Source organism: Rattus norvegicus, chromosome 1, assembly GCF_021556685.1.
Source record: "Rattus norvegicus strain SHRSP/BbbUtx chromosome 1, alternate assembly SHRSP_T2T, whole genome shotgun sequence".
Taxonomy (NCBI): Eukaryota; Metazoa; Chordata; class Mammalia; order Rodentia; family Muridae; genus Rattus; species Rattus norvegicus.
Window position 1 is genome coordinate 219,065,775 of NC_141534.1, and position 26,450 is coordinate 219,092,224.

At 40.7% G+C, this 26,450-nt stretch overlaps 1 protein-coding gene and 1 pseudogene across 1 annotated transcript; both read right to left on the minus strand.

Annotated features, from left to right (window-relative positions):
• Positions 1 to 2,179: 2,179 nt before the first annotated feature.
• On the minus strand, positions 2,180 to 24,323 carry Scgb1d2l1 (secretoglobin, family 1D, member 2 like 1). The gene is made up of 4 exons (XM_087608658.1): positions 22,851 to 24,323; positions 5,205 to 5,394; positions 3,170 to 3,360; positions 2,180 to 2,681 (listed from the first exon to the last, which is right to left on the minus strand). Exons 2-4 carry the CDS (start codon positions 5,254 to 5,256, stop codon positions 2,586 to 2,588), a joined length of 339 nt encoding a protein of 112 aa, XP_087464784.1. The 5' UTR covers positions 5,257 to 5,394; positions 22,851 to 24,323; the 3' UTR covers positions 2,180 to 2,585.
• On the minus strand, positions 23,449 to 24,128 carry Ubtd2-ps1 (ubiquitin domain containing 2, pseudogene 1; annotated as a pseudogene).
• Positions 24,324 to 26,450: the final 2,127 nt, after the last annotated feature.

A 26,450-nucleotide genomic window follows, 5' to 3' on the forward strand; every position in this document is an offset into this window, starting at 1 on the left:
GCAGATGACACATATTTGGCAACCTGTGGACTGGGTAATTCTCTTACCCTTCTGATGCTACTCAGCTATATTTCCTTGGTTGGCTGACATGTTTGCTGGAAGAGAAACAGGGGTCACAGCCCTCATTTGTGTTGAGATTTTGAAACACAAACACAGCACTGAGATCTGTTCAGTTGGGAAGCCTGTCTTCAGCTTTTCAAGATCTCCTCCTCATTAATCACCCTACGGAAAGGATATGCCAGTGCGTGTCAAGGAGGCCACTGGAACTTCAACATCATGTGTGGGCCCTAGAAATCTGACTGGCAGATTAGGGGCTCCATATGTTAGCATCAGGATGAACTGAGATAGAGGAGTATCACCCAAATGTTCTAATCAGGAGAGATCTGATCCCAATCAGCTGAGGACCCAGCTATACCTCTCTTGGGCATATACCCAAATGATGCTCCAACATATAACAAGGACGTATGCTCCACCATATCCATAGCAGCCTTATTTATAATAACCCGAAGCTGGAAAGAACCTAGATATCCTTCAACAGAGGAATGGATGCAGAAAATGCAGTACATCTACCCAATGGAGTACTACACAACTATTAAAAATGATGACATCATGAAATTCATAGGCAAATGGATGGAACTAGAAAATGTTATCCTGAATGAGGTAACCCAATCACAAAAAAGCACAGATGGTATGTATTCACTGATAAGTGGATATTAGCCCAAAAGCTCGAATTACCCAAGACACAATCCACAGACCACATGAAGCTCAAGAAGAAGGATGACCCAAGTGCTGACTTATTTTTTAGTTCTATCTTTCAATTATTTCCTTGAAGCTTGAAATCTGTATTACATACAGTGGTTTTAAGATCTGCGATTGCTTATCATTAAACATTCTGTCTCGGTTTCTTTCCTATTACATGGACTATGGTTGGGACATCTGTCTTATTGAAACATCTATCCTTGTGTGTACTGTTTATGTTGCTGGTGATTGTGGCATAAACTCAGAAGAAGTTTTACTTTACTTTGTTTAAGAGGCAGGGATGTTAACAACCTGAACTATCTGAAGCACATTCATACTCTCCCTTGGAGCAAGCCCCTATCAGAATAGAGGATATGGACCATGTTTAGAACATTAGGCAGGATCCATCCCCAAAGTCCCCTTTTCCTTCTCTCTCATGGTACAATCATGGTACAAAGCCACGATTGCATTACTGGGGAAGAAAATGTGGAAATATTGAGAAAAGGAAATTGAAGTATTGAAGGAAAGAAATATTGAGAAAAGGATTTTTTTCCTTTTCTTTTTTTCAGAGCTGGGGACCAAACCCAGGGCCTAGCAAGCGCTCTACCACTGAGTCAAATCCCCAACCCTGAGAAAAGGATTTTTAAGGAAAAAATCCATCAATGATTCATGAATATGTGTTGTTCATAGACAGCCCCTTTCCTTTATTCATCAATTCACTTTACTTATAACTGGACATTAGCCATAAAGTAGAGAATATGTTGTTTTGATCAGAACAAAGCTTCCATGCTAGAATTACTGATTGAGAAGTTGCACTGCATTTTATGTAAGAAATATAGAGGATGATGCTTTACTTCAGTGAACTTTATGACAATCAGGGCTTTTCTTTCAGAATATGGAACTTGTCTTAAGTAGAACCATAGTTTGAATGAGGGAGATACTGAGTTGGAGTGCTTAAACAATGAATGGCACATTGCACAGGGGTAGCAACAAGACATTTTAATACAGTGGCCACAGAATAGGCCAATGTTTATCATCATCTTTGATCATTTTTCTTTATGACCACAGAGATGGAAAACTTACTTGCAGGGCAGAGCCAGACTACACTTAACAAAACACATTGTTTCTGATGCCTGATCCCTAGGCTTGATAGTAATGTTGATAGAGATTATATGTAGCTTTTTCCATTGATTAATATATTTATTCACATTACAACCTGGTCACTTTCTTCTCTCCTGTCTCCCAAAACAGTACTTCAGGACTTTAATTAATCAATTATAAACAAAGAGAACAATACAAATAATCAACAAAACCAAAAGCTGGTTCTTTAAGAAAATCAGTAAGATAGACAAACTCTTAGCCAAACTAATTACAAGGCAGAAAGTCTATCTAAATTAACAAACTCGGAAATGAAAAGAGAGACATAAATACAGACACTGAAGAAATTTAAAGAATCATTAGGTTTTATTTCAAAAGCTTATATACTTCACAAAATTGGAAAATGTAACTGCAATGGATGATTTTCTTGACAGGTAGAAATTACCAATTAAATCACGATCAGGTAAACTATATAAATGTAACTCCTAAGGAAGTAGAAACAGTCATTAGAGTCTCTCAGCCAAAACAAAACGCACAGGGCCAGATGGTTTTAGAGCAGAATCCCTGTACCTTTTTTAACCATCATGGAAAAATTCAAGTTTTTAAAAATATCGAAACACATTAAGTGCAAGACCCAAGACTTAGATAACAATGGACAGATGGTAACATGCAGTGAGTGTAATTAACTGGTGCAATACATTGAGTATTCAATCAAAACCCATTAAGTACAATATATTGAGTCATTCATTTTAAGTAGGGAAAGTCAATTTCTCGTAGAACAAGGTGGTTTCAAGCAAATGTATTTCTGTCCATCTTTGCCAATCATATTCCGATACAATTTCTCTCTGGAAATAAACAGAAATCTAGAGCAGAAAGGTCACTGAGGAAAGACAGAAGGGGAAAATGGAAAGTGTGCTTGGGGAAATAACACAGAATAATGCTTACTTGCAGAAACTTGTTCCAAATTCATGTAAACACACTCGGAACGGACTCAGCACTGAGGCTCAAGTTCCTATCTCGCTATGATTTTTCTGTGATCAGGAGGGGACGGAGTGGGCCACAAGTCCCCAGGTGTAACTTCCTTTGATTCACAATAGAATTAGCCTCGAATCCTCATTTTGTAGGGCCCTATTTGTGTTTATTAGAAAGCCACAGGAGTGTTGATTCTAGGGTGAAACTCTAGAAGGAGGCAGATACCCCAGGCACTGTTTACAACTGAACTCTGATCAGCAGTGTGTTCCTGAACCATGGATGTCCCATGATTCCACCCACTCATATGTCCCCCACAGAATGACAAGTTAACTTCTGAGAGTGAAAAGTAAAGTGACCATACCAGCGCTCCTGATACTCGACATCTGTCTTCATAGCTCATCTGGTCTACACATCTCTTCACCTTCAGTTTTGCTTCAATGGACTCTAGTGGTGCATCATAGTTCTCAAGCTCTGTCTTCAGTTCTTCTTCCCTCTTTAGTATGAAGGTTATGATTTCATGCTTAACAGCTTCACAGACATGGTTGGCATTAGCTGATAGTGTATGGAGAAAGGGGAAAAGGTTAGTTAATCAAAATTACTTTTTTGTTGTTTTTGTTTTCTTTTCTAGACAGGTTTTGTCTGTGTAGCCCTGGCTGTCCTGGAATTCACTCTGTAGACCAAGGGAGGCCTCAAGGTTCAAACTCAGAGATCTACCTATCTCTGCCTCCCAAGTGCCGGGATTACAGGAATGTGACACTACCTCCAGCTTATTTTCTTTTTAATTAATTGAGTTTTTTTGCATGAATCTCTCTTCAGCTAGTATAACAAAGTATATTTATAAAACTCTACAAACATTTAGAATGACTTGTGGGAAATGAATTTTCTTTTAATGTTAGCATACCATTAAGCATGGTTCTTGGAAAAATCAGTGTGTATAATTACAAAGAGATATTCACTGAGCAATGATTACACCTATCCATGCTTATGCTTTGTGCATCCCATGAAATTATATGCTCTTTTCTTTACAGCCTTGAGAACTACTAGTCTACTTTCTAACCTGGAAGGAAAAAATTCAAACCTTAGTTACATCAAACACATTATCTAAAGTCACACATTTCTAGAAAATGTGAAAGTCATAGGTGGGAGAAGAACCCTTATTCATTTTTCAAAAGCAAGTGATGAGTTTTCATTAAGGAACATATAGGGTTTAAAAAACAAGTTTCCAGCGTGTAAGAAATGAAACATTGAGCATTTGTATTATGTATTGATGACCACAGATGATAATGTGTTAACATTTCCATCACGCTTTGAAAGAATGACTTGTTTTATCTTTCTTAAACACACTTCACGTAATTTCTAAAAATGAATCAAAAATTACTGAGAGGCCAAATTATGATCCTTCCTAAGTGACAAGTGGCTTTTGAAGGAATTTGTTATAAGGTGTCAGAAGTTCTGAGACCTCCAAAATGTATGAAGAGCAGAAAAAAATAAATGTAAAGAGGGTAAAGATGAAGAAGAAAAACAAAATTTAGGTGAAAAGATGAGGGGGTTATGTGGAGGGGGTGGAGGGGAGGGGAGGCAGCAGGTAGGGAGGAGAGGAAAAGATTAGTGCCAGGAAGAAAAGACTGGAGGGAAATAGGAGAGGGAAGGAAGAGGAGAAGGAGGGGAGAGAACCTGAAGGAGGATGATGTGGGAAGGAAGAGGAGAAGGAGAAGGGAAGGAGAGAAAAAGAGGTGTTTGAGTCTCCCAGTTTTGTTTTGTTTTGTTTGCATTTGGCAACATTCACTAGTTTTTACCGCACCACTTATCTATCTCCAATCTTGTCTTTTGGTTCCTATTTCATACATAGATTTACGAGAGTGTACTGGAATCCACATCCACAGTTCGTGCAGTAAAGCTTCGCCCAATTTAAAAAAATAATAAGAGAAACCGATATCTTACTGGAACGACCACACTATTTCTATCACCATTATTGCTAGGACTCCCAGGAAACTGATCAGACTACACAGGTCTGATTATCTTCAGAGTCTAGTTGAAGGATTTGAAGCGGTATTACTCACAGTTTCAGAGAAGATTGACTGCTAAGAATGGAGAGTTTTCTCAAGTCACCTTCCCAGATACAATGAAGTGGAAAAATAACACACAAACAGAAACCCTTTAGTAAAAGTATTTCCTGATCTTTGTTCATTCTGGCCCCACACCAAACTTCCTAAGTAGGAAAAAACTTAGTTGAATGTACCTGGACTGTTTTGAGGAGGGCTAGTTAAAGAGGTTGGAATAAATTCGAGATTATTGCTTTTCCCTGATCTCAACCTTATCACATAGATACATACCAACTCTTAAAAGAGACAAACTTAGCAGGAGCTGTGGCTGAATTAATCGTAAATAATACTCACCTTCATAGCAACAAACAACCAGAATGGTCTGAAGACATAGGCTCAGCCTCATGGTGCTCAGTTTGCTTTTAGACTTAGCAAATGGTGAGCAAATGGACTCTCCCAGAGCCTGTGGGGACCAGGGATATTTATACAAGGTGAGGTTCACTGGTCCAGCCTTCAGGCAAGTGGCAGCTCACAAGGCTTGTTACTGTTAACATGACAACAATAGACAGATTTTTAGAAGGGAAATTATTTTCAAATTCTGTTAACAAGACATTTTATGAACTATATAAATTTAATGGATATAGAAGTGTAGCTATAATTCAGAATGAAAGTATAAGCAAGGGGTCGGTGTCATTGAATATATGAGTGATTAAAATTACAAAATTTAAAACAGAATATTTCTGATATACAAATATGAAGAACAGAAATACAGAAATAATTACAGTCTTCACATTTCAAATCACTGGAGCAATAACAGACTTTTAAAATGGTACTTTTATTCTTATACTTAAAATGCTGGGTTAACAGTACACAAATACATGATTCAATTTGCTTGGTGTCTTTGTATGAAAGGCTCATTGCAGAAAATTCTGCTTCATAACTTTTAAAGGAGGGAAAGCACACATTGTCTAATTATTTTATCTTTCTTGATTTTATCTTTCTTTTGTGTGTGTGTGTGTGTGTGTGTGTGTGTGTGTGTGTGTGTGCATGCATATGTGTGTATGGGTGTGTGTGTAATACCTCTAAGCTTTATTCATCTGCTCTAGCAAAGGTACCACCCCTGGTTTTAAAATTATATTTGAGGTTCCACCATGGTTGAGTTTGTAAAGGTTCACAGTCATGCTCTGCAGTTATGTCCTTTCCTATTATCTTTTTAAAAATTAATTTATTTTTGTACTCCAGATTTTACTCCCTTCCCGGTCCATACTCTGACAGTTCCACATCCTACACCCCCACCCCTGTCTTCACAAGGATGTCCCCACCCCACCAAACCTCTAAACTCTCTGGAGCCTCCAGTCACTTTAGGGTTAGGTGCATTTTCTCTGCCTGAATCCAGACCCAGGAGTCCTCTGCTGTATATGTGTTGGTGGCCTTATTACATCTGGTGTATGCTGCCTGGTTGGTGATCCAGCTTCTGAAAGATCTCATGGGTCCAGGTTAGTTGAGACTGCTGGTTTCCTACAGGGTTGCCCTCCTCCTAAGCTTCCTCCAGCTTGTCACTAATTCAACCAAAGGGGTCAGCAGCTCCTGTTCATTGGTTGGGTGCAAGTATCTGCATCTGACTCTTTCAGCTGCTTGATGGGTCTTTCAGAGGGCAGTTATGAGAAGTCCATTTTTGTAAGCACTTCATAGCCTCAGTAAAGGTGTCAGGTATTGGGGCCTCCCCTTGAGCTGGATCCCACTTTGGGCCTGTGGCTGGACTTTCATTACCTCAGGCTCTTATCCATTTCCATCCCTGCAGTTCTTTCAGACAGAAATTTTTACGGCTCACAGGTTTGACTGTGGGATGGCAATCCCATCCCTCACTTGATGCCATCTCTTTCTACTGGAGGTGGGCTCAACAAGTTCCCTCTGCCCACTGTAGGGCATTTCATTTTTTTTAATTTATTTAATACTTAATAATAATTCTTTGGTTTCTGGGCAAACATCCCCCTCCCCCCTCCCCTTCTTTATGGGTGTTCCCCTCCCAACCCTCCACCCATTGCCGCCCTCCCCCCAACAGTCTAGTTAACTGGGGGTTCAGTCTTAGCAGGACCCAGGGCTTCCCCTTCCACTGGTGCTCTTACTAGGATATTCACTGCTACCTATGAGGTCAGAGTCCAGGGTCAGTCCATGCATAGTCTTTAGGTAGTGGCTTAGTCCCTGGAAGCTCTGGTTGCTTGGCATTGTTGTACATATGGGGTCTCGAGCCCCTTCAAGCTCTTCCAGTTCTTTCTCTGATTCCTTCAATGGGGGTCCTATTCTCAGTTCAGTGGTTTGCTGCTGGCATTCGCTTCTGTATTTGCTGTATTCTGGCTGTGTCTCTCAGGAGAGATCTACATCCGGCTCCTGTCAGTCTGCACTTCTTTGCTTCATCCATCTTGTCTAATTGGGTGGCTGTATATGTATGGGCCACATGAGGGGCAGGCTCTGAATGCGAGTTCCTTCAGTCTCTGTTTTAATCTTTGCCTCTCTCTTCCCTGCCAAGGGTATTCTTGTTCCCCTTTTAGAGAAGGAGTGAAGCATTCACATTTTGATCATCCGTCTTGAGTTTCATTTGTTCTAGGCATCTAGGGTAATTCAAGCATTTGGGCTAATAGCCACTTATCAGTGAGTGCATACCATGTATGTCTTTCTGTGTTTGGGTTAGCTCACTCAGGATGATATTTTCCAGTTCCATCCATTTGCCTACGAATTTCATAAAGCCGTTGTTTTTGATAGCTGAGTAATATTCCATTGTGTAGATGTACCACATTTTCTGTATCCATTCCTCTGTTGAAGGGTATCTGGGTTCTTTCCAGCTTCTGGCTATTATAAATAAGGCTGCGATGAACATAGTGGAGCACGTGTCTTTTTTATATGTTGGGGCATCTTTTGGGTATATGCCCAAGAGAGGTATAGCTGGATCCTCAGGCAGTTCAATGTCCAAATTTCTGAGGAACCTCCAGACTGATTTCCAGAATGGTTGTACCAGTCTGCAATCCCACCAACAATGGAGGAGTGTTCCTCTTTCTCCGCATCCTCGCCAGCATCTGCTGTCACCTGAGTTTTTGATCTTAGCCATTCTCACTGGTGTGAGGTAAAATCTCAGGGTTGTTTTGATTTGCATTTCCCTTATGACTAAAGATGTTGAACATTTCTTTAGGTGTTTCTCAGCCATTCAGCATTCCTCAGCTGTGAATTCTTTGTTTAGCTCTGAACCCCATTTTTAATAGGGTTATTTGTTTCCCTGCGGTCTAACTTCTTGAGTTCTTTGTATATTTTGGATATAAGGCCTCTATCTGTTGTAGGATTGGTAAAGATCTTTTCCCAATCTGTTGGTTGCCGATTTGTCCTAACCACAGTGTCCTTTGCCTTACAGAAGCTTTGCAGTTTTATGAGATCCCATTTGTCGATTCTTGATCTTAGAGCATAAGCCATTGGTGTTTTGTTCAGGAAATTTTTTCCAGTGCCCATGTGTTCCAGATGCTGCCCTAGTTTTTCTTCTATTAGTTTGAGTGTATCTGGTTTGATGTGGAGGTCCTTGATCCACTTGGACTTAAGCTTTGTACAGGGTAATAAGCATGGATCAATCTGCATTCTTCTACATGTTGACCTCCAGTTGAACCAGCACCATTTGCTGAAAATGCTATCTTTTTTCCATTGGATGGTTTTGGCTCCTTTGTCAAAAATCAAGTGACCATAGGTGTGTGGGTTCATTTCTGGGTCTTCAATTCTATTCCATTGATCTATCTGTCTGTCTCTGTACCAATACCATGCAGTTTTTATCACTATTGCTCTGTAATACTGCTTGAGTTCAGGGATAGTGATTCCCCCTGAAGTCCTTTTATTGTTGACGATAGTTTTAGCTATCCTGGGTTTTTTGTTATTCCAGATGAATTTGCAAATTGTTCTGTCTAACTCTTTGAAGAATTGGATTGGTATTTTGATGGGGATTGCATTGAATCTGTAGATTGCTTTTGGTAAAATGGCCATTTTTACTATATTAATCCTGCCAATCCATGAGCATGGGAGATCTTTCCATCTTCTGAGGTCTTCTTCAGTTTCTTTCTTCAGTGTCTTGAAGTTCTTATTGTACAGATCTTTTACTTGCTTGGTTAAAGTCACACCGAGGTACTTTATATTATTTGGGTCTATTATGAAGGGTGTCGTTTCCTAATTTCTTTCTCGGCTTGTTTCTCTTTTGTGTAGAGGAAGGCTACTGATTTATTTGAGTTAATTTTATACCCAGCCACTTTGCTGAAGTTGTTTATCAGCTTTAGTAGTTCTCTGGTGGAACTTTTGGGATCACTTAAATAAACTATCATATCATCTGCAAATAGTGATATTTTGACTTCTTCTTTTCCGATCTGTATCCACTTGACCTCCTTTTGTTGTCTGATTGCTCTGGCTAAAACTTCAAGAACTATATTGAATAAGTAGGGAGAGAGTGGGCAGCCTTGTCTAGTCCCTGATTTTAGTGGGATTGCTTCAAGTTTCTCTCCATTTAGTTTAATGTTAGCAACTGGTTTGCTGTATATGGCTTTTACTATGTTTAGGTATGGGCCTTGAATTCCTATTCTTTCCAGGACTTTTATCATGAAGGGGTGTTGAATTTTGTCAAATGCTTTCCAGCATCTAATGAAATGATCATGTGGTTTTGTTCTTCCAGTTTGTTTATATAATGGATCACGTTGATGGTTTTCCGTATATTATACCATCCCTGCATGCCTGGGATGAAACCTACTTGATCATGGTGGATGATTGTTTTGATGTGCTCTTGGATTCGGTTTGCCAGAATTTTATTGAGTATTTTTGCGTCGATATTCATAAGGGAAAATGGTCTGAAGTTCTCTTTCTTTGTTGGGTCTTTGTGTGATTTAGGTATAAGAGTAATTGTGGCTTCATAGAAGGAATTCGGGAGTGATCCATCTGTTTCAATTTTGTGGAATAGTTTGGATAATATTGGTATGAGGTCTTCTATGAAGGTTTGATAGAATTCTGCACTAAACCCATCTGGACCTGGGTTCTTTTTGGTTGGGAGACCTTTAATGACTGCTTCTATTTCCTTAGGAGTTATGGGGTTGTTTAACTGGTTTATCTGTTCCTCATTTAACTTCGGTACCTGATATTTGTCTAGGAAATTGTCCATTTCCTGTAGATTTTCAAGTTTTGTTGAATATAGGCTTTTATAGTAAGATCTGATGATTTTTTGAATTTCCTCTGAATCTGTAGTTATGTCTCCCTTTTCATTTCTGATTTTGTTAATTTGGACACACTCTCTGGGTCCTCTCGTTAGTCTGGCTAAGGTTTTATCTATCTTGTTGATTTTCTCGAAGAACCAACTTTTGGTTCTGTTGATTCTTTCTATGGTCCTTTTTGTTTCTACTTGGTTGATTTCAGGTCTGAGTTTGATTATTTCCTGCCTTCTACTCCTCCTGGGTGTATTTGCTTCTTTTTGCTCTAGAGCTTTTAGGTGTGCTGTCAAGCTGCTGACATATGCTCTTTCCTGTTTCTTTTTGCAGGCACTCAGCGCTATGAGTTTTCCTCTTAGCACAGCTTTCATTGTGTCCCATAAGTTTGGGTATGTTGTACCTTCATTTTCATTAAATTCTAAAAAGTTTTTAATTTCTTTCTTTATTTCTTCCTTGACTAGGTTATCATTGAGTAGAGCATTGTTCAATTTCCACGTATATGTGGGCATTCTTCCCTTCTTGTTATTGAAGACCAGTTTTAGGCCGTGGTGGTCTGATAGCACGCATGGGATTATTTCTATCTTTCTGTACCTGTTGAGGCCCGGTTTTTGACCAACTATAAGGTCAATTTTGGAGAAAGTACCATGAGGAGCTGAGAAGAAGGTATATCCTTTTGTTTTAGGATAGAATGTTCTATAATTATCTATTAAGTCCATTTGGCTCATGACTTCTCTTAGTCTGTGTACATCTCTGTGTAATTTCTGTTTCCATGATCTGTCCATTGATGAGAGTGGGGTGTTGAAATCTCCTACTATTATTGTGTGAGGTGCAATGTGTGTTTTGAGCTTTAGTAAGGTTTCTTTTACGTATGTAGGTGCCCTTGTATTTGGGGCATAGATGTTTAGGATTGAGAGTTCATCTTGGTGGATTTTTCCTTTGATGAATATGAAGTGTCCTTCCTTATCTTTTTTGATGACTTTTAAGTGGAAATTGATTTTATTTGATATTAGAATGGCTACTCCAGCTTGCTTCTTCTGACCATTTGCTTGGAAAGTTTTTTTCCAGCCTTTCACTCTGAGGTAGGGTCTGTCTTTGTCTCTGAGGTGTGTTTCCTGTAGGTAGCAGAATGCAGGGTCCTCGTTGCATATCCAGTTTGTTAATCTATGTCTTTTTATTGGGGAGTTGAGGCCATTGATGTTGAGAGATATTAAGGAATAGTGATTATTGCTTCCTGTTATATTCATATTTGGATGTGAGGTTATGTTTGTGTGCTTTTCTTCTCTTTGTTTTGTTGCCAAGACGATTAGTTTCTTGCTTCTTTTAGGGTATAGCTTGCCTCCTTATGTTGGGCTTTACCCTTTATTATCCTTTGTAGTGCTGGATTTGTAGAAAGATATTGTGTACATTTGGTTTTGTCATGGAATATCTTGGTTTCTCCATCTATGTTAATTGAGAGTTTTGCAGGATACAGTAACCTGGGCTGGCACTTGTGTTCTCTTAGGGTCTGTATGACATCTGTCCAGGATCTTCTGGCCTTCATAGTTTCTGGCGAAAAGTCTGGTGTGATTCTGATAGGTCTGCCTTTATATGTTACTTGACCTTTTTCTCTTACTGCTTTTAATATTCTTTCTTTATTTTGTGCGTTTGGTGTTTTGACTATTACGTGACGGGCGGTGTTTCTTTTCTGGTCCAATCTATTTGGAGTTCTGTAGGCTTCTTGTATGCCTATGGGTATCTCTTTTTTTAGGTTAGGGAAGTTTTCTTCTATGATTTTGTTGAAGATATTTACTGGTCCTTTGAGCTGGGAGTCTTCACTCTCTTCTATACCTATTATCCTTAGGTTTGATCTTCTCATTGAGTCCTGGATTTCCTGTATGTTTTGGACCAGTAGCTTTTTCCGCTTTACATTATCTTTGACAGTTGAGTCAATGATTTCTAGGGAATCTTCTGCTCCTGAGATTCTCTCTTCCATCTCTTGTATTCTTTTGGTGAGGCTTCTATCTACAGCTCCTTGTCTCTTCTTTTGATTTTCTATATCCAGGGTTGTTTCCATGTGTTCTTTCTTGATTGCTTCTATTTCCATTTTTAATTCCTTCAACTGTTTGATTGTGTTTTCCTGGAATTCTTTCAGGCATTTTTGTGATTCCTCTCTGTAGGCTTCTACTTGTTCTCTAAGGGAGTTCTTCACGTCTTTCTTGAAGTCCTCCAGCATCATGATCAAATATGATTTTGAAACTAGATCTTGCTTTTCTGGTGTGTTTGGATATTCCATGTTTATTTTGGTGGGAGAATTGGGCTCCGATGATGCCATGTAGTCTTGGTTTCTGTTGCTTGGGTTCCTGCGCTTGCCTCTCGCCATCAGATTATCTCTAGTGTTACTTTGTTCTGCTATTTCTGACAGTGGCTAGACTGTCCTATAAACCTGTGTGTCAGGAGTGCTGTACACGTTTTCCTGTTTTCTTTCAGCCAGTTATGGGGACAGAGTGTTCTGCTTTCGGGCGTGTAGTTTTTCCTCTCTACAGGTCTTCAGCTGTTCCTGTGGGCCTGTGTCTTGAGTTCACCAGGCAGGTTTCTTTCAGGGGAAAAGTTGGTCCTACCTGTGGTTCCAAGGCTCAAGTTTGCTCGTGGGGTACTGCCCAAGTCCTCTCCGCGGCGGCAGCAACTGGGAAGATCTGCGCCGCTCTTTCCGGGAGCCTCCGTGCACCAGGGTTCCAGATGGCGTTTGGTGTTTTCCTCTGGCGTCTGGATGTGCGCAGAGTGCAGTCTCTTCTGGTTTCCCAGGCGTGTCTGCCTCTCTGTAGGTTTAGCTCTCCCTCCCACGGGATTTGGGTGCAGAGAACTGTTTATCCGGTCTGTTTCCTTCAGGTTCCGGCGGTGTCTCAGGCGCAGGGGTCCTGCCGCTCCTGGGCCCTCCCCTACGGGAACCCAGAGGCCTTATACAGTTTCCTCTTGGGCCAGGGTTGTGGGCAGGGGTGGGCAGTGTTGGTGGTCTCCTCCGCTCTGCAGCCTCAGGAGTGCCCACCTGTCTAGGCGGTGAGGTCTCCCTCCCACGGGGTTTGGGAGCAGAGAGCTCCTGCGGGCCGGGATCCGAGGGTGTGGGACTTCCGGTAAACACAGGAAGTGCCCGGTCCTAGAGGAATTTTGCCTCTGTGTGTCAGGGCATTTCATTTAAGGTGCCCCTCACCTTGAGTCCTAAGAGTCCCTCACCTCCCAGGTCTCTGATACATTCTGGAGGGTCCTCCCAACCTTCTTCCTCCCGAGGTCGCCTGTTTCCATTCTTTCTGCTGTCCCTCAGTCCTTTTCCCCCATCCAATACCAAATCATGTTCCTCTCCCCCATTCCCTTTCCCTCCCAGGTCCCTTACTCCCTCCCTCCGTGTGGTTGCTTTCTTCTTCCTCCCAAGTGTGACTGTATCTTGGGTATTCTGTACTTGTTTTGTTGTTGTTATTGTTGTTTTTGTTGTTGGCAACTATCCACTTATTGGTGAGAATATACCATACATGTCCTTTTGGGTCTGAGTTACCTCACTAAGGATGATATTTTCCAGTTCCATCCATTTGCCTGCAAACCTCAGGATGTCCTCACTCTTGATAGCTGAGTCGTATTCCATTGTGCGATAAACCACATTTTCTGTATCCATTCTTCTGTCACGGGACATCTGTGTTGTTTCCAGATTCTGGCTATCACAAATAAGACCACTATGAACATAGTGGAACATTTGCCCCTGTGGCATTATGGGGGCATCTTTTGGGTATATTCCTAAGAGTGGTATTTCTGGGTCTTTCGGTAGATCTATTTCCAATTTTCAGAGGCACCTCCAAATTGATTTCCAGAGTGGTTGTACCTGTTTGCAATTCCACCAGCAATGGAGGAGTGTTCATTTTTCTACATACAAACACCCAGTTAGACTGGCACCATTTATTGAAGATGCTTTCTTTTTTCCATTGTATATTTTTGACTTCTTTGTCAAAGATCAAGTGTGTGTAAGTGTGTGGTTTTATTTCTGGGCCTTCAGTTCTATTCCACTTATCAATGTGTCTGTCTCTGTACCAATATCATGCAGATTTTATCACTATTGCTCTGTAGTAGAGCTTGAGGACAGGAATGCTGATTCCTTCAGTCGTTCTTTTATTGTTAAGAATTGTTTTCACTACTCTTCCATTCCAGATGAATTTGAGAATTGCCCTTTCCATGTCTTTGAAGAATTGAGTTGGGATTTTGATGGGGATTGTACTGAATCTGTAGAGTGCCTTTGGTAGGAAGGCCATTCTTACTATGTTAAATCTGCCAATCCACGAGCATGGGAGATTGCTCCATTTTCTGAGATATTCTTCAGTTTCTTTCTTGAGAGACTTGAAGTTCTAATCATAAAGGTATTTTACTTGTTTGGTTAGAATTACCCCCAAGATATTTTATATTATCTTTGGCTATTGTGAAGGGAATTGTTTCCATAATTTTATTCTCAGCTTGTTATCATTTGTATAAAAGAAAGCTACTGATTTATTTGAGTTAATTTTATATCCGGATACTTTGCTGAAGTTGTTTATCAGCCAGAGCTCTCTGGTAGAATTTTGGGGTCACTTATGTATACCATCATATCATCTCCAAGTAGTGACACCTTTACTTCTTCTTTGCCAATTTGTATCCCTTTGATCTCTTTTTGTTGTCTTATCGTTCTAGCTAGCACTTCAAGTACTATATTGAATAGATACAGGGAGAGTGGGCATCCTTGTTTTGTCCCAGATTGTAGTGGGATTGCTTGAAGTATCTCTCCAAATAATTTGATATTGGCTGTTGGTTTGCAGTAAATTGCTTTTATTCTGTTTAGAAATGGGCCTTGAATTCCTGATCTCTCCAATATTTTTTTGTTTTGTTTTGATTTTGATTCAAAGTTTAATTAAAAAAAAACACAAACATCCCTACATACTAAAATGATACACGTCAAGTATTGATCCCATTTTACATTGATCTATTGATAGTTACCAGCACCATGTTTTTTTTTCTCACCTAGGTTATTAACCTTTTGACAATTTCCACCACCTAGGTTTTTTCTCACCATGCCTGGAGGATCATTATTCCAAGTATATGTTTCTTTAAAATTAAAAAAAAAATTCCCCCCAAACAAAAAGCTCTTAGGACAAACCTTCAAGAAACAAACAAGACCTTTTAAAACAATCAAGTTATTCATGACACCATCAAATTTCCTTTAGAAAAATAATAGGTTTTCTAAACACTTTTCCAACTGATGGAGATTGAGATACTGGTATTCGGTGTGACAAAGAAACCGACCTTCTTCTTCTTCTTCTTTTTTTTTATTTTATTAACGAGCCTTTCTTTCTTTCTTTCTTTCTTTCTTTCTTTCTTTCTTTCTTTCTTTCTTTCTTTTTATTAACTTGAGTATTTCTTATTTACATTTCGAGTGTTATTCCCTTTCCCGGTTTCCGGGCCAACATCCCCCTAATCACTCCCCCTCCCCTTCTGTATGGCTGTTCCCCTCCCCATCCTCCCCCCATTGCCGCCCTCCCCCCAACAATCTAGTTCACTGGGGGTTCAGTCTTAGCAGGACCCAGGGCTTCCCCTTCCACTGGTGCTCTTACTAGGATATTCATTGCTTCCTATGAGGTCAGAGTCCAGGGTCAGTCCATGTATAGTCTTTAGGTAGTGGCTTAGTCCCTGGAAGCTCTGGTTGCTTGGCATTGTTGTTCATAAGGGGTCTCGAGCCCCTTCGAGCTCTTCCAGTTCTTTCTCTGATTCCTTCAACGGGGGTCCTATTCTCAGTTCAGTGGTTTGCTGCTGGCATTCACCTCTATATTTGCTGTATTCTAGCTGTGTCTCTCAGGAGAGATCTACATCCGGCTCCTGTCGGCCTGGACTTCTTTGCTTCATCCATTTTGTCTAATTGGATGGCTGTATATGTATGGGCCACATGTGGGGCAGGCTCTGAATGAGTGTTCCTTCAGTCTCTGTTTTAATCTTTGCCTCTCTCTTCCCTGCCAAGGGTATTCTTGTTCCCCTTTTAAAGAAGGAGTGAAGCATTCACGTTTTGATCATCCGTCTTGAGTTTCCTTTGTTCTAGGGATCTAGGATAATTCAAGCATTTGGGCTAATAGCCACTTATCAATGAGTGCATACCATGTATGTCTTTCTGTGATTGGGTTAGCTCACTCAGGATGATGTTTTCCAGTTCCAACCATTTGCCTACGAATTTCATAAAGCCGTTGTTTTTGATAGCTGAGTAATATTCCATTGTGTAGATGTACCACATTTTCTGTATCCATTCCTCTGTTGAAGGGTATCTGGGTTCTTTCCAGCTTCTGGCTATTATAAATAAGGCTGCGATGAACATAGTGGAGCACGTGTCTTTTTTATATGTTGGGGCATCTTTTGGGTATATGCCCAAGAGAGGTATAGCTGGATCCTCAGGCAGTTCAATGTCCAATTTTCTGAGGATCCTCCAGACTGATTTCCAGAATGGTTGTACCAGTTTGCAACCCCACCAACAATGGAGGAGTGTTCCTCTTTCTCCGCATCCTCGCCAGCATCTGCTGTCCCCTGAGTTTTTGATCTTAGCCATTCTCACTGGTGTGAGGTGAAATCTCAGGGTTGTTTTGATTTGCATTTCCCTTATGACTAAAGATGTTGAACATTTCTTTAGGTGTTTCTCAGACATTCGGCATTCCTCAGCTGTGAATTCTTGGTTTAGCCTGAACCCCATTTTTAAATAGGGTTATTTGTCTCCCTGCGGTCTAACTTCTTGAGTTTTTTGTATAGTTTGGATATAAGCCCTCTATCAGTTGTAGGATTGGTAAAGATCTTTTCCCAATCTGTTGGTTGCCGTTTTGTCCTAACTACAGTGTCCTTTGCCTTACAGAAGCTTTGCAGTTTTACGAGATCCCATTTGTCAATTCTTGATCTTAGAGCATAAGCCATTGGTGTTTTGTTCAGGAAATTTTTTCCAGTGCCCATGTGTTCCAGATGCTGCCCTAGTTTTTCTTCTATTAGTTTGAGTGTATCTGGTTTGATGTGGAGGTCCTTGATCCACTTGGACTTAAGCTTTGAACAGGGTGATAAGCATGGATCGATCTGCATTCTTCTACATGTTGACCTCCAGTTGAACCAGCACCATTTGCTGAAAATGCTATCTTTTTTCCATTTGATGGTTTTGGCTCCTTTGTCAAAAATCAAGTGACCATAGGTGTGTGGGTTCATTTCTGGGTCTTCAATTCTATTCCATTGGTCTATCTGTCTGTCTCTGTACCAATACCATGCAGTTTTTATCACTATTGCTCTGTAATACTGCTTGAGTTCAGCAATAGTGATTCCCCCTGAAGTCCTTTTATTGTTGAGGATAGTTTCAGCTATCTTGGGTTTTTTGTTATTCCAGATGAATTTGCAAATTGTTCTGTCTAACTCTTTGAAGAAATGGATTGGTATTTTGATGGGGATTGCATTGAATCTGTAGATCACTTTTAGTAAAATGGCCATTTTTACTATGTTAATCCTGCCAGTCCATGAGCATGGGAGATCTTTCCATCTTCTGAGGTCTTCTTCAATTTCTTTCTTCAGAGGCTTGAATTTCTTATTGTACAGATATTTTACTTGCTTGGTTAAAGTCACACCGAGGTACTTTATATTATTTGGGTCTATTATGAAGGGTGTCGTTTCCCTAATTTCTTTCTCGGCTTGTTTCTCTTTCGTGTAGAGGAAGGCTACTGATTTATTTGAGTTAATTTTATACCCAGCCACTTTGCTGAAGGTGTTTCTCAGCTTTAGTAGTTCTCTGGTGGAACTTTTGGGATCACTTAAATATACTATCATATCATGTGCAAATAGTGATATTTTGACTTCTTCTTTTCTAATCTGTATCCCCTTGACCTCCTTTTGTTGTCTGATTGCTCTGGCTAGAACTTCAAAAACTATATTGAATAAGTAGGGAGAGAGTGGGCAGCCTTGTCTAGTCCCTGATTTTAGTGGGATTGCTTCAAGTTTCTCTCCATTTAGTTTAATGTTAGCAACTAGTTTGCTGTGTATGGCTTTTACTATGTTTAGGTATGGGCCTTGAATTCCTATTCTTTCCAGGACTTTTATCATGAAGGGGTGTTGAATTTTGTCAAATGCTTTCTCAGCATCTAATGAAATGATCATGTGGTTTTGTTCTTTCAGTTTGTTTATATAATGGATCACGTTGATGGTTCTCCTTATATTAAACCATCCCTGCATGCCTGTGATGAAACCTACTTGATCATGGTGGATGATTGTTTTGATGTGCTCTTGGATTCGGTTTGCCAGAATTTTATTGAGTATTTTTGCGTCGATATTCATAAGGGAAAATGGTCTGAAGTTCTCTTTCTTTGTTGTGTGTTTGTGTGGTTTAGGTATAAGAGTAATTGTGGCTTTATAGAAGGAGTTCGGTAGTGCTCCATCTGTTTCAATTTTGTGGAATAGTTTGGATAGTATTGGTATGAGGTCTTCTATGAAGGTCTGATAGAATTCTGCACTAAACCCATCTGGACCTGGGCTCTTTTTTGTTGGGAGACCTTTAATGACTGCTTCTATTTCCTTAGGAGTTATGGGGTTGTTTAACTGGTTTATCTGTTCCTCATTTAACTTCGGTACCTGGTATCTGTCTAGGAAATTGTCCATTTCCTGCAGATTTTCAGGTTTTGTTGAACATAGGCTTTTATAGTAAGATCTGATGATTTTTTGAATTTCCTCTGAATCTGTAGTTATGTCTCCCTTTTCATTTCTGATTTTGTTAATCTCTCGTTAGTCTGGCTAAGTGTTTATCTATCTTGTTGATTTTCTCAAAGAACCAACTTTTGGTTCTTTTGATTCTTTCTATGGTCCTTTTTGTTTCTACTTGGTTGATTTCAGCTCTGAGTTTGATTATTTCCTGCCTTCTACTCCTCCTGGGTGTATTTGCTTCTTTTTGTTCTAGAGCTTTTAGGTGTGTTGTCAAGCTGGTGACATATGCTCTTTCCTGTTTCTTTCTGCAGGCACTCAGAGCTATGAGTTTTCCTCTTAGCACAGCTTTCATTGTGTCCCATAAGTTTGGGTATGTTGTACCTTCATTTTCATTAAATTCTAAAAAGTTTTTAATTTCTTTCTTTATTTCTTCCTTGACTAGGTTATCATTGAGTAGAGCATTGTTCAATTTCCACGTGTATGTGGGCATTCTTCCCTTATTGTTATTGAAGACCAGTTTTAGGCCGTGGTGGTCTGATAGCATGCATGGGATTATTTCTATGTTCCTGTACCTGTTGAGGCCCGTTTTTTGACCAATTATATGGTCAATTTTGGAGAAAGTACCATGAGGAGCTGAGAAGAAGGTATATCCTTTTGTTTTAGGATAGAATGTTCTATAAATATCCGTTAAGTCCATTTGGCTCATGACTTCTCTTAGTCTGTCTACGTCTCTGTTTAATTTCTGTTTCCATGATCTGTCCATTGATGAGAGTGGGGTGTTGAAATCTCCCACTATTATTGTGTGAGGTGCAATGTGTGTTTTGAGCTTTAGTAAAATTTCTTTTACGTATGTAGGTGCCCTTGTATTTGGGGCATAGATATTTAGGATTGAGAGTTCATCTTGGTGGATTTTTCCTTTGATCAATATGAAGTGTCCTTCCTTATCTTCCTTATCTTTTTTGATGACTTTTAGTTGAAAATTGATTTTATTTGATATTATAATGGCTACTCCAGCTTGTTTCTTCCGACCATTTGCTTGGAAACTTGTTTTCCAGCCTTTCACTCTGAGGTAGTGTCTGTCTTTGTCTCTGAGGTGTGTTTCCTGTAGGCAGCAGAATGCAGGGTCCTCATTGTGTATCCAGTTTGTTAATCTATGTCTTTTTATTGGGAAGTTGAGGCCATTGATGTTGAGAGATATTAAGGAATAGTGATTATTGCTTCCTGTTATATTCATATTTGGATATGAGGTTATGTTTGTGTGTTTTTCTTCTCTTTGTTTTGTTGCCAAGACGATCAGTTTCTTGCTTCTTCTAGGGTATAGCTTGCCTTCTTATGTTGGGCTTTACCATTTATTATCCTTTGTAGTGCTGGATTTGTAGAAAGATATTGTGTAAATTTGGTTTTGTCATGGAATATCTTGGATTCTCCATCTGTGTTAATTGAGAGTTTTGCAGGATACAGTAACCTGGGCTGGCATTTGTGTTCTCTTAGGGTCTGTATGACATCTGTCCAGGATTTTCTGGCTTTCATAGTCTCTGGCGAAAAGTCTGGTGTGATTCTGATAGGCCTGCCTTTATATGTTATTTGACCTTTTCCCCTTACTGCTTTTAATATTCTTTATTTTGTGCTTTTGGTGTTTTGACTATTATGTGATGGGAGGTGTTTCTTTTTTGGTCCAATCTATTTGGAGTTCTGTAGGCTTCTTGTATGCTTATGGGTATCTCTTTCTTTAGGTTAGGGAAGTTTTCTTCTATGATTTTGTTGAAGATATTTAGTGGTCCTTTGAGCTGGGAGTCTTCACTCTCTTCTATACCTATCATCCTTAGGTTTGATCTTCTCATTGAGTCTTGGATTTCCTGTATGTTTTGGACCAGTAGCTTTTTCCGCTTTACATTATCTTTGATAGTTAAGTCGATGATTTCTATGGAATCTTCTGCTCCTGAGATTCTCTCTTCCATCTCTTGTATTCTTTTGGTGAAGCTTGTGTCTACAGCTCCTTGTTTCTTCTTTTGGTTTTCTATATCCAGGGTTGTTTCCATGTGTTTTTTCTTGATTGCTTCTATTTCCATTTTTAATTCCTTCAACTCTTTGATTGTGTTTTCCTGGAATTCTTTCAGGGATTTTTGTGATTCCTCTCTGTAGGCTTCTACTTGTTTATTAATGTTTTCCTGTGTCTCTAAGGGAGGTCTTCACGTCTTTCTTGAAGTCCTCCAGCATCATGATCAAATATGATTTTGAAACTTTATCTTGCTTTTCTGGTGTGTTTGGATATTCCGTGTTTGCTTTGGTGGGAGAATTGGGCTCCGATGATGCCAAGTAGTCTTGGTTTCTGTTGCTTGGGTTCCTGCGCTTGCCTCTCGCCATCAGATTATCTCTATTATTACTTTGTTTTGCTTTTTCTGACAGTGGCTAGGCTGTCTTATAAGCCTGTGTGTCAGGAGTGCTGTAGACCTGTTTTCCTGTTTTCTTTCAGCCAGCTATGGGGACAGAGTGTTCTGCTTTCGGGCGTGTAGTTTTTCCTATCTACAGGTCTTCAGCTGTTCCTGTGGGCCTGTGTCTTGAGTTCACCAGGCAGTTCGCTTTAAGCAGAAAAATTGGTCTTACCTGTGGTCCTGAGGTTCATGTTTGCTCGTGGTGTGTTGCTTATGAGCTCTCCGTCGGGGCAGCAACAAGGAAGATCTATGCCACCCTTTCCGGGAGCGTCTGTGCACCAGGGTTCCAGATGGCGTTTGGTGTTTTCCTGTGGAATCAGTAATGTGTGCAGAGTGCAGTCTCTTCTGGTTTCCCAGGCGTGTCTGCCTCTCTGAAGGTTTAGCTCTCCCTCCCATGGGATTTGGGTGCAGAGAACTGTTTATCCGGTCAGTCCCTTCAGGTTCTGGCGGTGTCTCAGACGCAGGGGACCAGAACCGACCTTTTTGATGGTGGGTGATGCCCTGGAGTACCCAAGAACCTCCACAAGGACATGTGAGTGTCCTTCTTGATTGCTAAAGCCGTGCATTTCTGAATTTAGACCGAGTCCCCATCAGATCTAAATTAGCCACAAACCTTGACTGATGAACAGAATTAGGGAAATGGTTAGAGTTCTCAAAACATAGGTTACAATTATAGATAGATTTAAACAGGCTATAGGAAATTTAATACCCCTCAAAAATTACATTTTAAAGTACTTAGAAGTTTCATTTTGCCACCAAACTTATGCTGGCGTTTGACATCCGAATATGCACTGGAGGTTTGGCATTTCCTGACTGAGAAGAGCACAGAACCTAACTTCATTTCCTGCTCACAAACTCTCAGAGACAGTGTGGTCACATGGTAGCCCCCTTCTCAGGGAACCAATTTTTTTTTTTTTTTTGAGCCATAGCCTCACTATGTAGGTCTGGCTGGCCTAGAACTAGCTATGTACTCTGGGCTGGTCTCACATTCTGAGAATTGCCTCTTTCTGCTTCCCAAGGCCCAAAATTAAAGGCAGGCACCACCATGCCTGGCAAGAGCAAGCTTTCAGAGGTTCCAGAGAAGGTCAACCTGATTCCCTCAGTTCCAGTCCCTTAGCCTGGTGTGCAGATGGAGGTTAATTTACCTTTGTCAGGAAGGTGTGGGAAGAACACTGCCACCACAGTGACTGGAATCAGAGTGAAATGTCTAGGGCCCGGTGCTACCATTTGTTCCTACCAACACTGATTAAGTGACACTGGTTAGCTGAACACTTGAAACACTTGAAAATTTTAAATTGGCATTTTCTCCAAGGCTGAGAATAGATAGGCACAGTTTTCCCAGGAACAGGCAGAGAAGGTTTAACTTACATTCCCTGCAGGCTGGAAGTAGAGGACTGTTTTTTATTCTGGACTGGAAGTAGCTATACTCCATTTCTGTCTTGCCTGGCCCAGAAATGTATAGGCAGGGCCAGACAGCTGCAGAAATGGCTACGCAGAGCGGCAAGATCAGCAACGGCATGACATAGTAGCTAGCTGTCAAGCCTGGGTACCACAGACATTTTAAAATTACTGTACAGTTGGCAGAAGGAATGGGGGTAGAAAAAGAAAAAAATTACTATGCAGGAAGACTGGAGAGTTCTCAACTGAGAGTGAGAGCTCCAACTACTTACCAAATTACTACCCCGTGATCCTGCTGCCAGTGTGATGGCCGCAGGAATGAGTGGCTGTGAATAAGGATGGGCAGGCAGGGGAAGCCATACTGACAACTCCCGGTCTCCACTGCTTCCTGATGGAGTAGGAATACAAACCCAGAAGAGAAGCAAAACCCTATGCTCTTTTAGGTTCCACTTTTTAAAAAAAAATGTTTTTTAACTGTTATTGATGGTTCTAGAAAAAAATATTTGACATATGTCATAAAAAATTCTGTGTCCAAAAGGTGCTTGGTACTGTTTTTGATGGGTCTGGTGTCTGTTTACATTCAAAATCATTTAAATACAGCCATTACACAGTTGAGACTTTTTTTAAAAAATAAATGGTCATCTATTTCTTAACTGTTCTTTCAATTAGAAATTGTAATTATAAGAGTACTCTGTGTGTTTTATTATTTTTGTTGGTCTCCATCACAGTTGGAATTTTTCACTGGTAATTCCTCAGAACTAAATCCATTCATAGGGAATTCAGAGCAGTGAAAGTAAATTTCACACCTTCGAGTAGGAAATGGTAACAATAAAAAGGAGCCAAGGGATCTTGGAAGAAGGCAAATCCAGCTCAGTTCTCCACTGGTGTTGGGTTTTGCACAGGCTGGCTCACTATAACCTGCACCACATAGTCCTTGGGGATCTTCAATTCATCCGGCTTCATCTTATCAGTGCGAGGCCTGCCAGAGAAGAACCACCGCTGGCTGCCTGGCTCCACAGTCTCTGTGGCATGTAAGCGGCTCTTCCATGTGGAACACCGTGTCTGTGCTGCCTACAACAAAGTTAAGGTCTTTTTGCCTGTGGAGAGCCGCAGAGGGAGCTGAGATTCCTGTCCAGAGTTGGTAGGTGGCCTCAGGGATATCCAGTCTCTGCCACTCTTTTCCTCTATCTTGTTCTGTGGTGCTCATCACAGCACTCTGTCAGCGCACCGTGTGGTAGTGTTATGTTTGCACCATCAGTGGCCTGGCCCAGTTCATGATCATTGCTTTCAAAAGCGTATGCAGCAGCCTTCAAGGCATCCCAGATCTCTTTCCAGCCTTCAAAAGCTGGCTTAGTGGCCCAGAATTCATCCCTCTTGCTGCGCAGTTTGCGATCTGTCATGGGATAGTAGCTTTTCCATTTTGGTTTTTCCTTTTTCAAAGGCTGGTTACGACCTAGAGGAACTCCCATGCCCTCCGAGTTCTCATTCAGGCTGCCCGAGGAGTCTTGCTTGGCGCCCACGCACCCGCCCAGGGGGCCACTGCCACCACCTCAGGGCGCTCGTCCGGGTGGCCGCCTTTGGTCCGGCGCCGCTCTCTCGCCGCTCAGCCTCCGCCCCTTCGCCGCTCCTCCCACCGCCTCGCCCAACCCCTTTCCCTCGCGCTCACTTCTGCTTCAGACCGGCAGCGGCCGGGCCCACTGGCCCGCCTCGCTTGCTGTCCTCCGCTCGCGCTCCGCCCCTCCAGTCCGAGTTTGGCCCATCCGCGGCGGCCTCAGAGCCGGCTCAACACTTACCTCCCCGAGTCCCGGCTGCTAGGCAAGGCCTACCACTGCCACCGCTGGCTGCCAGGCCCCATCGTCCCCGCCCTTGGTGCCCCATTGCTCTGGCCCGCGGCACAGTCCTCAGCCCGCCTCTCCAGTAATTTTTAACTGGAGGGGTGTGATATTTTGTCAAATGCTTTTTCAGTTTCTAAGGGGATGATCTTGTGATTTTGTTCTTTGAGTTTGTTTATATGGTGGATTACGGTAATGGATTTTCATATATTGAACCAACCTTGCATCCATGGGATGAAGCCTACTTGATCATGGTAAATGATAGTTTTGATTTGTTATTGGATTCGGTTTGAGAGGAGTTTATTGAGTATTTTTGCATTGATATCCATAAGCGAGATTGGTCTGAAGTTCTCTTTTTTTGGTAGGATTCCTTGTGTGGTTTAGATATCATAGTAACTGTGGCTTCATAGAATGACTTAGGTAGTGTTCCTTCTGTTTCTATTTTATGGAATAGTTTGAGGAATATTGGTGTCAGGTCTTCTTTGAAGGTCTGATAGAATTCTAAACTAAATCCATCTGACCCTGGGCTATTTTTGGTTGGGAGGATTTTAATAACTTCTTCTATTTCCTTATAGGATATGGGCCTGTTTAGAAAGTTTACCCGCTCTTGATTTAACTTTGGTATGTGGTATCTGTCTAGAAACACATCAATTTCATCTAGAATTTCTAGTTTTGTTGAGTATAGGCTTTTGTAATAGAATCTGATGATTTTTTCGTATTTCCTCCATTTCTGTTGTTATATCTCCCTTTTCATTTCTGATTTTATTACTTTGGATACTGTGTCTGGGCCTTTTAGTTGGTTTAACTGGGGGTTTATCTATCTTGTTGATTCTCTCAAAGAACCAGCTTTTGGTTTTGCTGATTCTTTGTATTGTTCTCTTTGTTTCTATTTGGTTGATTTCAGTCCTGAGTCTGGCTATTTCCTGCCTTCTACTCCCCTTGAGTGAGTTTGCTTCTTCTTGTTCTAGAGCTCTTGGGTGTGCTGTTAAGTTGCTAGTGTAAGATCTCTCCAGTTTCTTTACCAGGGCACCTAGTGCCATGAATTTTCTCTGAGCACTGCTTTCATTGTGTTCCATAGGTTTGGGTATGATGTGTCAACACTTTCATTAAATTCCAGGACGTCTTTAATTCCTTTCTTTATTTCATCCTTGACCAAATTATCATTGAGTAGAGAATTATTCAGTTTCCACATGTATGTGGGTTTTCTGTTGCTTTTGCTGTTATTGAAGACCAGCTTTAGACCATGGTGGTCTGATAGGGTGCATGGGATTATATCAGTCTTCTTGTATTTGTTGAAGCCTGTTTTATGACCAATTATATGGTCAGTTTTGCAGAAGGTACTATGAGGTACTGAAAAGAAGTTGTATTCTTTTGTTTTGGGGTAAAATGTTCTATACATATCTGTTAAATCCAGTTGTTTCATAACCTCTATTAGTTTTACTGTGTCTCTGGTTTCTGTTTCAATGACCCGTCCATTGGTGAGAGTGGGGTGTTGAAGTATCCCACAATTATTGTGTTGGGCTCAATATGTATTTTGAGGTTTAGTAAAGATTTTTATCTTAATGAGTGTGGGTGCCCTTGCATGTGGGGCATCAATGTCCAGAATTGAGACTTTCTCTTGGTGTATTTTCCCTTTGATGAATATGAAGTGTCCTTCCTCATCATACTTGATAACTTTTGGTTGAAAGTTTAATTTATTGGATATAAATTGGATGGCAACTCCAGCTTGTTTCTTGGGAACATGTGCTTAGTAGACCTTTTCCCATCCTTTTACTCTGAGATAACTTCTGTCTTTATTAATGAGGTGTGTTTCTTGTATGCAGCAAAATGTTGGATCTTGTTTATATATCCAGTCTGTTAGCTTATGTCTTTTTATAGGTGAGTTGAATCCATTAATATTAAGAGATATTAAAGACAGATGACTGTTGGTTCCTGTTATATTTGCCTTTGTAGGTAGTTTTATATGCTTTTGGTTTTCTCCTTTTGGCTTTGTTGTTTAATATCTTGTCTTCTCATTAGTATAGGTATCTTCCTTGTATT